At 44.4% G+C, this 15,119-nt stretch overlaps 1 protein-coding gene across 5 annotated transcripts in view; it reads right to left on the reverse strand.

Annotated features, from left to right (window-relative positions):
• Ss18 (SS18 subunit of BAF chromatin remodeling complex) overlaps positions 1-11,542 on the reverse strand; it is a 52,808-nt gene extending 41,266 nt beyond the window's left edge. For 4 of the 5 annotated variants that reach the window (XM_051202143.1, XM_051202142.1, XM_051202140.1 and 1 more), the window contains exons 1-2: positions 11,375-11,542; positions 8,184-8,260 (exon numbers count right to left, since the gene is read on the reverse strand). In XM_051202143.1, coding sequence (XP_051058100.1) covers positions 8,184-8,260; positions 11,375-11,443 — 146 coding nt within the window. In that variant the 5' untranslated portion in view covers positions 11,444-11,542. Of the gene's footprint in view, positions 1-8,183; positions 8,261-10,739; positions 10,759-11,374 lie in introns of those variants that run through there. The other variant, XM_051202139.1, reaches the window with a different exon arrangement.
• Between the last annotated feature and the right edge of the window lie 3,577 nt (positions 11,543-15,119).

Here is a 15,119-nt window from a genome sequence, read left to right on the forward strand (position 1 = left end):
TATTTATTGGGTTTTACAGGAACTAAAATAAAGAAGTTCAATGAAATATGCTTACCACTGCACCCCACCCCACCTTCCTTCTGCTTTTGCCCTGGTTGGTTGTTTTGAGACAGGGTCTCACTACATACCCCTGGCTGGCCTGGAACTCACTCTGTAGACCAGACAGGCCTCAAACTCACAGAGATCCACCTGCCTCTGCATCCCAACTGCAGACATGAACAAAATGATAGCACACTAAAAGTATTAGCAAGTCACTTTAAAACAATAAAACAAATTTTTAATACTTGGGTAAATATAACTGGGATATGGCTTTTGGTAATACCGCTTAATAATTTGCTAAAGTCACTTTATAATTTTTAAAGTTAACTCATATAAAACAAAAAACTGGCAGGAATCTAATCACTGTCTGGGCTCAGTACATGACTAGAGCAAGCCCCACACATACAAATTTAAAACGTACAGCAAAATGTCCAGAGAGCAGACACAGTGACATAGGCCAGTGACCCAGCACCTGAGAAGATGGCAGAAACATGGGCTAGGCTAGGGTTATAGCAAGGCCGGGCCTCAAAAACCAAAACTCATTTATTATAGATACTAGCTATAAATTAAAAATGAATGTGTCAAAAGAATTTTATTCAACTAAATGAGGTATCCTAATTCAGACTCAAACTGAAGTACTTCCCTAACCTTGTCATAAACCAATCTCCCTTTTCTAATGGGAAAGAAAGGCCTGGTTCTTCCTGATCCACAAGCTCCCATGCCGAGAAGCCTGCACTTCCAGATCCCCTCCTCACATATGCCTAATCTGACCGGAGATGTATTTTTATAAGGGTCCTTGGGTTTTAAACAAAGGCCATCTGTAGTCTATAGATCAGGTTGGCCTCAAACTTAGAGATCTGCTGAAATTCTGGCCTCTGCCTTCTGAGCATGCCACACACCCAGCCCTCAAAACTTTGTTCATTTTTATTCGTGGTGGTGGGAGCAGTATGAGGGCCTTGAGTTGCAACCAGAGTTGCTTCTCGCCTTCCACCATGTGGGTCCAGGGGAATCAGACTAAAGCCAGGCTTGGTGATGGCAAGTACTTTCACCGCCTGAGCAAGCTAGCAGGCCCAAGCAAGCCACTTGTAGTTGAGACACACTGATTTCAAAGACTACATCTTAAAATCCTCCTTTTCTTCTGGAGTTTTAGCATGTTGGTATGATCCCCAGTGCTTTCTAGGAACACCAACTACACCACGGCAAATAAAAATGCCCAAGCTGAAGACTGTGCCTACACAAGACCATAGCAAAGCTTGATGATTATTATGCTGATTAGCCCCAGCCAGCCTTGGAAGGACACTAAGTGTCCCAGGCTTCATTTGATTGTCTAACAGGAGTGACAGCAGACCTTTAAAGCCACTTGTACCTGTGTCTATACACACAACACAGCTCAGGTAATTTCAGATACCTGCTCGCCACATCAAATCTAACTTTTAATTAATTTTAAATGACTTTAAGTTTTCAGAAGTTTCAGGAATGGGGGGGTCAGCTTTTACATCTCTCTTCCAGATGCTACTTTATAGCATTTGTCCTATCATTGACTCTTGTCTATGCACACATATTTTTGCTATAACCATTTAACAGTCAGTTGCAAACATGATACTTCATTATCAATACCCCCAAACAAGACAGTGCATCTGCCTACAAATCCTTTCCCTAACACAAGAAGGTGGGTAAAAACAAGTCCTTTTTGTTGCTTTGTTTTTGTTTTTTGAGACAGGGTCTCCATTTTATAGACCAGGCTGGCCCCAGTACTGACTATATGAATCAGACTAGGCTTTAACTCAGCAATCTTTTCCTATTTTGGGGACAGAGCTGTGTCTGGATCCGTAATCCGCTCGCCTATAGTTGAGACTATAGGCAGACAGCAATCAACCAGGGTAAAGGGAACCCTGAGTAAAATTGCAATAAGAAAAAATAAGTAATGTTCATCAAAAAGCTTACGCTAAGACCAAACAAGTATTAAAAAAATTATTAACAAATACTTGCTTATTTCTACTATTTCTGCATCTCTTCTGAGTTTGGATGTAAGTCACCTAAAATGAAATTTAAAAAAGAAACAACAAAAAACCCCACAGAATCTGAACTCAGCTCAGACTACAGAATGAAAGTAAGAACATTTTCCTGAGAACTTTCATTTTCTAGTAAGTCTGAGCTCGTCTCTACACTAGTCAACAGTGGAGTGGTTCACCCAGCTCCCACAGTTCCCTGCCAAGCAGGACCATGCCACTTCAGCCGATGCAATGCGCTCTGTGATCTTTACACGATGACAAAACGGGCTAACACTGCCTTTTATTGGTATCCCTATCTTTAAATGCAACCAAACCTTGTTAACACAAGAAAGCTGAATATATACACTAATGGGAGATTACCAAGCACATTCAACATCTGTTTGTTCGGTTTGGGGTTTGTGGAGACATGGTTTCTCTGTAGCTTTGGAGCCTGTCCTGGCCCTTGCTCTGTAGGTGCGGCTCAGCCTCCCGAGGGCTGGGATCAAAGGATTGAGCCACCACTGCCCAGCCAAATTCAGCATCTTAACTATGACAACCGTAACTGGTGAAAGCTAGCCGAAGACACAAGACCCATCAAAATCTTATGTTTGATGACTAACCGGTCCTAACAAGTCCTGACAGATACTTACAAACGTTTATGGTCACAAAAAGACTCCACTAAAATCACCACACATAAAATAGCAGGCTTAAGTTTATTAATTAAAAATTAGTATGAGCCAGGCAGTGGTGGCTCACGCCTTTAATCCCAGCACTATAGGTCAACCTGGTCTACAGAGTGACTTCTAGCACAGCCAGAGTTGTTACACAGAGAAACCCTGTCTCAAAAAGAAAAATAATCTGAGAAGCTTAGATTTAATTTAAAAATAACTTTAACACAGAACACTTACTGAATGGTACTATAGTTTATAGAATAAAAGTTACCTTGGCAAACAGTAACAAACTAAAATTCCATTAAATGATGACAAATACTAATTTTTGACATTAAAACTTATGAAACACCGAAATAGTTGTATCCATCCTAAAACACCAAAAGGAGACTGCTAATTAAAGCAAACTCTGGACCGATTCGGATAACATTCACACCACATAGAAGGAAGTACTAAGTCTCAAACATGTGCTAACGAACGCTGTAAGGAGCCTATGCTTCAGACCACTGACACAGACACTGTGGGTAGCCTGTGTCTGCTGATGAAGACAGCCAGACACATCCGGAACGAATCACCACTAGACTCTGGGAGGATGGGCTCCTGTCTTGTCTTACATGCATAAACTGTCAATGGTTAGAACACAGCAAGGGTTTGCTTGGTTCACTTTTTTTGAACAGGGTCTCATTATATGGTCTAGAGTGGCCTTGAATTCATGGTGATCCTCCTGCCTGAGCCTTCTGTGTCCTTGTGTGTGTGTATGAAGGGAGGATTTATGCTTTCCAAGTTCATGTTTTCTTTCACAATGGGGTTGGGGATCCACTGCCTGTGAGATAGGGCTGGGGTTATTTACTTGACCAAGGGCAGCTCCCCAATGTCACACCACTGGGGACCAAGACTCTGCATCTCCTAGCTGAGGTTCTCCCTGCACCACTAACTGCCTACAGCCCTAGAGAGTGTGGCCTCAAGAGACACTCTCACGCATGGTGGAAGAAGTTATTTTTAATTTAAGAAGTGGCATACAAAGGAAACATTTAATCAATGTCGGACTATCAATTCCCAGATAGTTGGCATTTTTTAATGTTTCTCTACATTTTCTTTTCACTTTCCCCATGAGGAAACAGGAGCATTTGTCAGTGTTGAAAGCACAAGATTTTCTTTCTTTATTCACAAACTGCCCTGACAACTTGAGAAAGAAGGAATACCAAAAGAAGTCAGAAGGAAGGCAAACCCGGCAAGGCAGAGCGGCAGCTCACACCTGCTGATCAAGCTCCTCTGAGGCTGGAAGGGAAGGAACACACACACACCGTAATACAGACACCACTCTACACACACAAAATACTACACACGCCACCACAATACACAGATACCACACTCTACACACACACACACACACACACACACACACTACACATGCTACCATACTATACACGACACATAAGTACCACCACACACACGCGCACACACACACTAAAATAAAAACATAAAAGCAGGGAGACTTTCCAGGAAGAAGAGTTTGGCAGTCGAGAGTAAGAGACCATAATGGGAGAATATCAGAGTACATTTTTATCGGTATGAAATTGTGAAAGAATGTATGATCTTGAAAAACATAAAATTCCAAACCCTAAAATTCTGGACAGCCCCACATGACACAGCAAGGCCCTTTTGATTAAAGGTGGGAGTTATAAAATTCATGAGAAAGTAAAATTTGAGTTTCCATCTTAAACCAATCTAAGCCCCAGCTGCATGAAATAGGAGAGAAAGTCCTACGATGCCTATCCCGGCGTGCGGAGAAGGCATGATGACAAGTCACCATGACAAAGCTGGAAAAGCTGGTCGCAGCTGGGACACTTCGCTACCCCTAACCCGGCCATACTTGAACACGAAACCTGTCCTCCACCACAAAACCCTTCGGCTCCACCTAAAAGCCTTAGTGCAAACTCACTCCAGCAGCACCTCCACACCTGGCTTCAGGGCAACCTCACAAATGAAGATGACCCATGGCAAAGGCACATGGACAGAGCCAGACAAAGTCTACTGAAGAAACAAAGTACATAAATGGAAATGGCCATACTAATGCAAAATGTGCAAGTCATTAGAAAGAAAGCTCTGATAACAACAGTTTGGTTTCTACAGTTCAGCCTATATGCAAACAGATAAAACAACTGCAATCCGCTCTTAGAGAACTGGATGATTCCAAATTTGTACAAGAAGAAATACAAGGTAAAACTAAAACATTTCAAGGGGGAGGAAAATAAAATGCTTTAATCCCAGCACTCAGGAGGCAGAGGTAAGCAGGATCTTGGTGAATTCAAAGCCAGCCTGGTTTACAGAGTGAGTTCCATGACAGCCGGGGCTACACAGAGAAACCCTGTTGGAAGGAAGGAGGAAAGGGAAAAGGGAAGGGGAAGGAAAGGAAGGAAATAATAGCTATCAAGAAGACAGACAGAAAAACTCCCAGTAGTCAAATCTGGGACAAGCCAAGAAAGAAAACACAGTATCAGAATAGCGCATGAGGTAGAGAATATAGCAGGAAATGTACAAACCCATTTACACATAAAGACCTGGAATAATGAACGACGGGAAGGGGTGAAGGATGACTTCCTCACAGCAGAATTGCAAATACGCTTAGGAGTGGTGGATCTGGTCATCTCTTGACAACCACCATAGTAACAAGCACTGGAGGCTAAGACATTAGTGGACACTAAAATTGGTACGCTGAAGTATAATGAGAACAGGTACATGTGTGTCTCAAGGTGTCTGCCTGGTGTTATGCATACAATTGACAAAGAGGGAATATTAACTCTGGTGGAGAAAACAGCAGGCACCACCTTAAGGCAGCAGACTAAAGCTACCACCAGCACTGATCAAGCTGCTGCTCAAGTAGAATTAGTCAGGACATCACTTTACAATTGTGACAGCAATGCCACACATAGGGCACAGTGTCAGTTTCGGTATGCAGAAACATACTTGGGTCCTAAGTGAGGAGCATCCCACAGAGAAACTGCATTCTGCAACAGCATCAACACTGGAACACTGAGACTGAGGAGCAGCTGAAGATAAAGCAAACCACAAGACGTGGTACCCACTGAATGCAAACTATGACCCAGTCACTTCAATAATTTAAACTCAAGCAGTGTAAGCATCCACACCCAACTTTAGGGAAAACTGGCTTCCTACAAGTAAGAGAATCGTATCTGCACTCACTCTCAAATGTCTATGTAACAAAGAGCACTTGCACTAATCTATTACCGTCTGAAGAATCTCAGTAAAGGACATGCAGTAATCTCTAGTACTATCACTGAGCCTTTTTCATTAAGTAGGAAATGCTTTGAAAGGAGCATTTGTTTGAAAACTGGTAGTTTTCCCCAGTCAGATACACAGAATTTTGTAAAAGACGGTCAGTATGTACTTCTGGCAGTGGTGGGTGGATACCAGGTCAGGGATGAAATAAAGCAAACATACTCTGGCAGGTTATCTGTCAGATGGAGCATGGTCTGTGATGTAGTGATTCATTTAAGAACTGAGCCTAGACAGTCACTCAGCGGAGACAGCACTGACAAACAGAAACACGATCCTAAACTTGATCCTTGCTAACAAGAAAGAAAAAGGGAAAAACATCACTTCTATAAACACTACACTATCACAATCTATATTATATGTGCATTGATATAAATACAAGGAGAAGGAAATAATGTCATGGGAACTAAGGCATAACTACCAAAAGTTTTCTAATACTAAACATGAGGGTTTTTATTTTTAAAATAATTTAAACAGAAGGAAAGAATCAGAATTCAGGGGTAAAGTAAATCGGTGGAGAGCACGAACCCAACAGAGACAGAAAAGCAAATCCCAAGAGCAGGTCAATGAGACTTCGAGGAAAGGATGGGCCCCGGAATATGGCTGAGAGAAATAGCCTTAAAACTGGGCCCTACAGTGCGGCAGTCACTGGACACAGCAAATGACCCACGGCTCAGGGTGGAGATGAGTGTGAGCTCTCTCCATGCTTTGCTGTAAGGTATACATCACGGTGACAGTGTTTTCTAAACAATGAACTAAGTAAGGCACATCCATGCCACTTCTTCGTCTAGGGCATCTACTAGAAAACAAAGCTTGTATTTCCATGTATCTGATGGACACTGATGCTCTGAATGCTTGACAAATAGGCGATTCGACCACATCAGATCTTCTTTTGATCCATTTGGGGGGGGGGGGTTGTTGCTTTAAGACAGCATCCTGAGGTGTGACTCAGGAAACTAGAATTTGCCTGCCTTAGCCTTGAAGGTGCTGGGATTCCTGGCCATGCCCGGCTTCTCACATGAATCTATTAGGGTCTATCATTTACCTCATAGAGACTACTTTAAAATGAAAGTTTGGTCCTTGTAAGTGACAATCAGTTCTCTAAGACATAAAGTTTTGCCCTCTCAATCAGTGTGTACAGCAGTAACTAAATAACTGTATTTACCTGAACAGTATATACCTGAAGAGTGTGCTTTTCTTTTTCTTTGTGCTTTGAAACAGAATGTATCTGTGTAGTTCCTGGCTGTCCAGGAACTTGCTGTTGACTAGGCTGGCTGAGAACTCAAAGAACCACCTACCTCTGCCTCCTGAGTGCTAGAATTAAAGGTGTGTGCCACCACTGACAAGCAAAGATTTTTATTTTTCTATAGATGAGGCTCTATACAAGTTTAAAGTCATTATTATAAATATAGGGTAAGAAATAAAAAAAGACACTGCCTCCCACCACAAAGGGCTTTTCTTTTGTAAAACAATCATTTAAACACAAAGCCACATATTCAGAAGCAATATCATGAACAGAGAGAGAACTGGAAACAACCCAAATGACAGAATACAATGGAGATCATCTGGCATTCTACAGAATGCGAGTGGCAGCATTGATCAACCTTGGAAACATGCCTTGTGAAAAGTCAATCAGAGCTGGGTGCTTGGCACACCCTCATCAAGTGCACCAGACAGGCAGAGACAGGGTTGGGAGTGTGATGACAGCTGGGCTTCATGAGACCCTATTTCAAAAGGTACAGAGGGAGGGAGAAAGAAGTCAGTCAAAACAGACCACACACTGTTGGACTCCATTTACATAAAAGGTCCCCAATAGTGTGAGTCTACACTAACAGATGGTGGCCCACTTCTTTAATCCCAGCTCTCAGGAGGCAGAAGCAGGTGGATCTGAGTTCTGAGTTCCAGGCCAGCCTGGTCTACAGAGTGAGTTCAGGATAGGCAGGGCTACACAGAGAAACCCTGTCTCAAAAAAGAAAAAGAAAGAAAGAAAGAAAGAAAGAAAGAAAGAAAGAAAGAAAGAAAGAATGAATCTCAATAATGGCCAATAGACACGTTTCTCTTTGGGGAGATGAAAATTTTCTCAAACTGACTGAGGTGACAGTACCACAAAACTACAAGTAAAATTTAAAACTGTAGTTCAAAAGTAAAACAACAACTCGCAAATACGAGGAGCAGTTATGGGTCTTACTGGGAGCACTCGGACGCCTTTCCCTTATTCTGGTAGTCCATTATACACTGAATAAGATGGTTATTTTCATCCAGCATCTGAAAGAAAAGAATGAAAAAGCTTACTGTAAATGTAGTGCATAAAGTAAGATGAAAAACTAAGGAATGTATGACTGTAATACACAGAAGCACCTCAAAGCCATCATTACAGATGCAAATCAACCAAGTGAACATGGAAAACAACAGCCCCTTACACTTACTTTCTGTTAATGTTTCTTTCTACCTACTGCTACAAAACATTGTAGTTCATAGTAATAAGAACTCATGAGATTGAATTAACTTAAAAATTTTCATTACTGTTAAAATGTACAAATCACTTATAAAATATGCTATACATGATTCACATAGATAATTCCACAACACTGATTTTTGTAGTTTAGATTTTTCTAGAAATGTCACATCTACATGGAAAAGGAACCTACTAGAGTGGTCTGTTCATGTACAGATTATAACTTGGGAGACAAAAAAAACCTCTACTTTTGTATATTGGAACTGGTGTCACATTTAATCAATTATGTTTAATACCTACTCCAAGTATTCCTTTTCTTGAAACTCAGAAGGAAAACTTATTATCCCTTCTCACTTATTTAGCATTAGTGAGTATGCCCCCCACACACACACACACAGCTGAGTACCAAGGTGCATGTGAGATCAGAGGACAACTCTGTAGCACTGGTTCTCACCTTGAACCCTACTAAGCCATCCTCCATGTTTTTATTTTTGAATACAGAATCATTTAATTACCCCTATGCTGTCTGTAAATACAGTTTCCACTAGCTAAAGGTTGAGTCCCAATTGGTTTTGGAGCATTCTAATGCTTTGTAGTACAAAAGGAGAAAAAATATCTGTCCTTACCCTGACTGAAATACACACATCAATACTTGAAGTAACAGGCTACCTTCTTTTCCAAATGTATAAATTATGATTCTCTAAAACAATACACAATGTTCTCTATACATTTATTATATTTAATGGAATTTGAGTTTATAATATTATATTAAGGTATCTCAGGAAGTGTAAAAACCATAAGATAAACCAGGTGGTGGCACACGCCTTTAATCCCAGCACTCAGGAGGCAGAGGCAGGCGGATCTCTGTGAGTTCAAGACCAGCCTGGTCTATAGAGCGAGATCCAGGGCAGAGCTATTACACAGAGAAACCCTGTCTCAAAAAACAAAAACCCCTAACATAAATTAATCATCATTTTATCATCTGATAACAATCTAAGCAACCTTAGCTCTGAGAGTTAAATAATTCATTTCTGCCAATGATACTTAACAAATAGACCTATAGAAGATTGTTTTAGTGCCAGCATGCTGTCCCTAACAAGTCACCTAAGTTTGTAGGAGCTTTAAGATCAGGGTACTGCTGATCCTGAACCCACCTTTCATGATTCCGTGAATAACCAGGTGACAACACCAAAACCACCATCTCAATCATTTAATGAGATTTTTCAATTAAAAACATTAACTGAGATTTCCTGAGCATTTATCATAACCTTCCATTACTAAGGACAAACACTTCTCATACCAAGGATATTTTGTTCCATTTTTTGTTTGGTTTTTTTGTTTATTTTTGGGTTTTTTGTTTGTTTGTTTGTCTTTTCAGACATGGTTTCTGTGTAGCCCTGGTTGTCCTGGAACGCACTCTGTAGTCCAGGCTGGCCTCCAGTAGGGAGTTCCATCTCTGCCTCCTGAGTGCCATCAGTTCAATACTCAAACCAAGGAAAGCATGACACATTAAACGACCCCAACCATTTGTCTGTCTCCCATCTAATCATGTCTGACACTGCAAACAAAACTTTAGCTGGAATACACTTTTGAGGAACTGGAGAGATAACCCAGAGAGCACTTAATGCTCTTGCTGAGGGCCTGGGTCTGGTTCCCAGCACCCACAATGCAACTCACAACTGGCTGTTAACTCCGGTTCCAAAAAATGTGATGCACATGACATACACACACATACATATAAAATATAAAGTTTTAATCCATTTTTCACTTCTCATATGAGAATGAAAACTAACCAGTTAGCACCTTGTAGATCACTCAAGATAAATAATAAGACACACTAGAAAAAAACTACCGAGAAAAAGGAAACGACAGACTTTTTCTAGAGTTCAAAGCGAAAGCGCGGATCCCTCCAGAAACATGCTTCCTGCACGTGTGTAAGGAGGCTGTTCACCAGACTACCACTAGAGAAAGCAACTGCGTTTCCAGGCACTGCCAGGCGGGTTTCTTCAAAGAAAATAAAGCAACAGTTGGGCAAATGTCAAATGCCACACTACAAAGACCCTGACAGTAAACAGAACCCGTTGGCCATTAACGCACGGGTCTGCAAGGGTGTCCGGATTGGTACAACAAATTGACTTTCTCTCCTCAACCTTGCTCCAGGGCAGGGGACAAGATGGGACTACTCCAGGCAAACTGTTCAACTTAACAAGCGACTTTTCAAAGTCCCCCACGCTGAGATGGAGAACAGTGCCTTGCTCTTAGACACAGGCTCAGAGGATAATAAAGAACCTTTGTGTCCCCAGTTGGCAGTCCCAGAGCGGCGACTGGGGTGGCACTCTCCTCTGAGGACGCAGCTCCCAGCGCTTCTACCCTGATTCAATACAAATGGCCCGCCCGTCGGTGTAGACCGCCAACTCCGGGCGGCGGGGAGCAGGCTCGCCCTCCGGAACCCCAGCGTCTGCCCTGGGCGCTCAGACGCATCAATCAGGGGCGGAGGGGGACGGATCGCGGGCGCTGCTCTGCGAACCCCCGGTGCGCACTGGCTCCTTCCCCGCCAGCCCGGAGCCCCTGCGGAAGGTCCCCAAGTTCTCCCCCCGGGAGGGCCTCAACTCCGAGGAGTTTGCGGCGCGACACTCCAGGCTCCGGCTTCCGCGAGAGGGGTCCCGGCGGGGCGGGGCGGGGCGGGGCGGGAGTCCGGCCGGCCGCTCCCCTCCCGGGCCCGCGCCGCCCTGCCGAGCGCACGCACGCCCCCACGGGGAAATCGGGCGGCGGTTGCCGGCGCTTTTGTGCCGGCAGAGCAGGCGCCAAAGGGCTCCGCCGGCTCCCCGGCGCCCGCCCCCACCGCCGCCGCCGCCGGGCCGCTCCCCCGCCCCACGCTACGCCACCCCGCCTCGGCCCGCGCTCGGGCGCCTCTCCGAGCTCACCTTCTGGATGGCGGCGGGCGTGATCTCCCCCTTGCCCCGCTGCCTCGGGGCTGCGAACGCCACAGACATGTTGCCACCGAGCCCGCGATCGGCGAGTCCGGAGCGCTCCGGGGGCCGCGGAGCTGGGGGCCCGACGCCCGCCTCCCGGCCAGGTCCACCTCACCGCGCGCGGTGGGGGAGGCAGCTCCGGGCCCGCGCCCATCGCCGACCCAGCCGGGCTATGCGCGGAGCTGCCGCTCCCGGCAAGGCGTCTGCACAGCTCCTCGCGGCCAGCGCGGCTCGAGCCCCGCGCCCCGCCGCCGCCCGCCCGGCTGTCTGTCCCCGCGCGCTGCCGGCCGCACCCCCGCGTCCGCGCGCCGATGGTAGCGCCGCGCCGGCCGCCTCCGCCCGGACGCTCAGGAAATGGTCCCGCCGCGGCGGAGGGGAGCCGCCCGGCCGCGCTGTCACAGGAAACGCGGGGCCCGCCCGCCAAACTGTCCCCAACTGTGCCCGCGACCCTCTGGGGAAGAGCGGCCGCCCCGGATCGCCCGGGCCGCCGCCGAGAGGGACGGGGGACAGCCTGGACTCGGCAGACGCTGCAGGGTCAGCACCGAGAACGCGGATTCGCTGGTTTAAATGGCTCCCTGCGCTGCACGTGCGCACCTCGGAGTCGCTCGCACGCTCGCCAAGTCTCGCCGGCCGCGGAAGAGTTGAAAGGAACCCGACCCGCAGCTTACCTAGGGATAGTCCCTTCCCACACTTGTGGATCCACTTGATGTGACTTAGGGCCCTTCAAAGGGAGCTGTGAAAAGGCACCCTCTTTTCCAGTTAAATACTTAGTGCTTGTTAATTAGGCCCAAGCTGCCAGGCTTCAAGTCAGTATGAGGGGAATAAAACCAACAGCTGCAAATTAATAAAGGAACGCGTTGCTGGGGATTAATTCTGCAAACTTAGACTTCCCAGCCATACAAAAGGAAGGTTAATATGCTGTGTTACTCATCTGTGGTGCTCCAAAAAATAGTGCCTAGATTGTTAATGAAGTGGAAAACCGCGTTTTTAAAATGTTATTTCAAATAAATTTCACAGGTCAGTTTACTTAATTCAGCGCTGTTTGGAAGTGGTGGTGGTAGAAATGAACACCTGGACAGGAATCTCTCAAGGATATTATGCTGTTATAGAAAAGACAACAAAAACAAATATGCATATGTGTAAAGTTTAACAGCAAACAAGGACTACAGGGCTGTTCCTGTGACTTAAATGGATGAATATTAGGCTTTCAGAATGGTCCAGCAGCTAAAAGGTGCTTGTGCCCTGGCCTGAGTACAAACTGGGACCAACACCATAGAAGGAGAAAAGCAACTCTGCCAAGTTTTATTCTGACCTTCATGTGTGTTCCCCACACACATCCCGTGCGTGTAAAACATTACACACACACAAAGGATGAAGACTTAAGAATAAAGGATGGAACTTTATCCCTCCCAAATGATGGCAACTATTCTTGAGAACTGACTTGTTGCCTTTCCCTATGCTAAGGAGAGCAGTGTAATACAAGTGGATTCAAGTAATCACACGGAACTGAGAATACTATCAAAGGCTGAACAGTAACCACTGCTAACACGGTGTATCCAATGCTCGTTGTGGATGGTCATGACTGATTTACCAGTAATAGCTGAGTAATTAGGGACAGTGTTTCAGAGGGAAACATGAATCTGGAAGAGTTACCCCAGTTGTATCCACTTGACAATGTGGGAATCCTACAGGCCACAAACACTTGTCTGAATTTCTACATTCCAGTCCCTAAAAAGAAAAACAAATCCATCTAAAAAGTTGCCGCATTCCAGGGAAGACTTATAGATTCTTTAAAGCACAGCTTACCAGTGGAAGGGGCTCTACAGACCATGGGTTATAAGCTTTCTAGAGTTTGGAGCAGTGGGATAAGATCCCATGCAGGAAACAACCATAGTGTTTTCTGTGTTTGGTTAGCACTAATGTATTTTATATGTCCCTTTGCATTACATCTGTTGGAAAGCATTGGTAGAAAGGGTAATGCAAAAATGCAAATGATCTCCATGAAAGAAGGCACCTACAAAGGATGCTAGTTCAAACTTCCTTGGTAAAGACCCAGTTAGCCTTCCCTGGAAAAGTAGAGAATTCAGAGAGAGGGGGAGACAGAGGCCTGGATAGGGCCTGACCTAGAGGATACTAGTGTTGCAAACACCATTATTGTTAGCATTACTGCTGGGGCAGTGCCTGGCAGAGCAGGGAGTAGAGACTGGAATCGCCCAAGTCTGGTCTGCCTAAACAAGACAATTGGCTTTGAGGACTTGAAGCAAATGATCTCAAGGAGCCACCTTCCCAAACAGATACATCAGCTCATGCATTAAAGAACCCAGGTCGTATAACTGAGCATCCGAGGTTTGCGGTATAATATTAACACATCAAGAATGGGTCAAAGTGAGGAAGCTATCAGCACCAACAATTAATTCATGATTATTCACACAAACAAACGTAAACAGAATCATAGAGCCAGTACTGACACGGTGCTCATGGGAAACTTTATGTTTGACTTTCAAATGTTTCACTTTTTAATTTTTCATGCTAATTGTTTGTGTCCTTTCAATATATTTCAGCAAACTGAATAAATGAAGTATTCCTTGATAAAGGTGACAATGGTGTGACCGGGACCATATATGATACCACTGGCAGTGGGTACAAGATCTAACTCTAATGCACAAACTGACTTGGTGGAGCCCATTCTGTATGGAGAGATACCTTGCCCAGCTCAGACATAGGGATGTGGGGGTGGAGAGGTGCCTTGGTCCTGCCTCAACAAGATGATGGAACAGACTTAGTAAACTTCCTAGGGGAGGCCTTACCCTCTCCACGGAGCAGATGGAGGAGGGGGCAATAGGGTTGCAGGAGGAGAGGAGGGAGGGGGAACTACATACACACACAATAATAAAATTAAATAAAAAATCCAATGATAAAACCACTGCAGTAGATAGAAAAATTAGTATTTTTTATATCATAAATAAAATAGAGTATCATTTGTAAAGATACCTACTGCAATTAGTAATTCATAAACCTTTTGGTGTTTTTTGAAAAGTTTCTGCACTTACCACTCTATTTGATTGTTGTGTTTTAAGATTATTTATATTTTATGAGTATAGATGTTTTGCCTGCTCGTATGTCTATGCACTACATGCATGTCTAGTGCTCTCAGAGAGAATATAGCATTGGATCCCTGGGAACTGGGGGAACAGATACCTGGGAGCCACCCCTTGGATGTTGGAATCATGTCTAGTACTCAAGAAGAGCAGTGTATGCTCTTAACTGCTAAGTCATCTTTCCAGTCCCCATTTTTGTTTTTTGAGACAGGGTCTCACACAGGTAACTCTCTGTGTACCTGAGGATGGCCTTGAACTCCTGACCCTGCTTTCTTTGTCTCCTAAGTCCTTAGATTACAGACATGCACAAGCGCATCCAGTTTATACTTTGTACTCTTGACAGAGTTGTTTGCCTCCAAGACCTTTTGCTTAAGTGGGGTATAGCTCTCAATAGCTACCTCATAAAATACTGAAACCCAAAAACAGTCCATTCGATGTGATATCCCCAGACGTCTTGTACCTCTAGAACATTTACTTTGTACTCATAAAACAAAATGAATTTTTGAAAACAGTAAAAAAATAGAGCCATAGTAGCATCATCACAAAAATGCTTTTAAGATATGTTTTATTGTTTTCAATTGAATATGCATGTGTATCTG

The sequence above is a fragment of the Phodopus roborovskii genome, unplaced genomic scaffold (genome assembly GCF_943737965.1).
Source record: "Phodopus roborovskii unplaced genomic scaffold, PHOROB, whole genome shotgun sequence".
Lineage (NCBI taxonomy): Eukaryota > Metazoa > Chordata > Mammalia > Rodentia > Cricetidae > Phodopus > Phodopus roborovskii.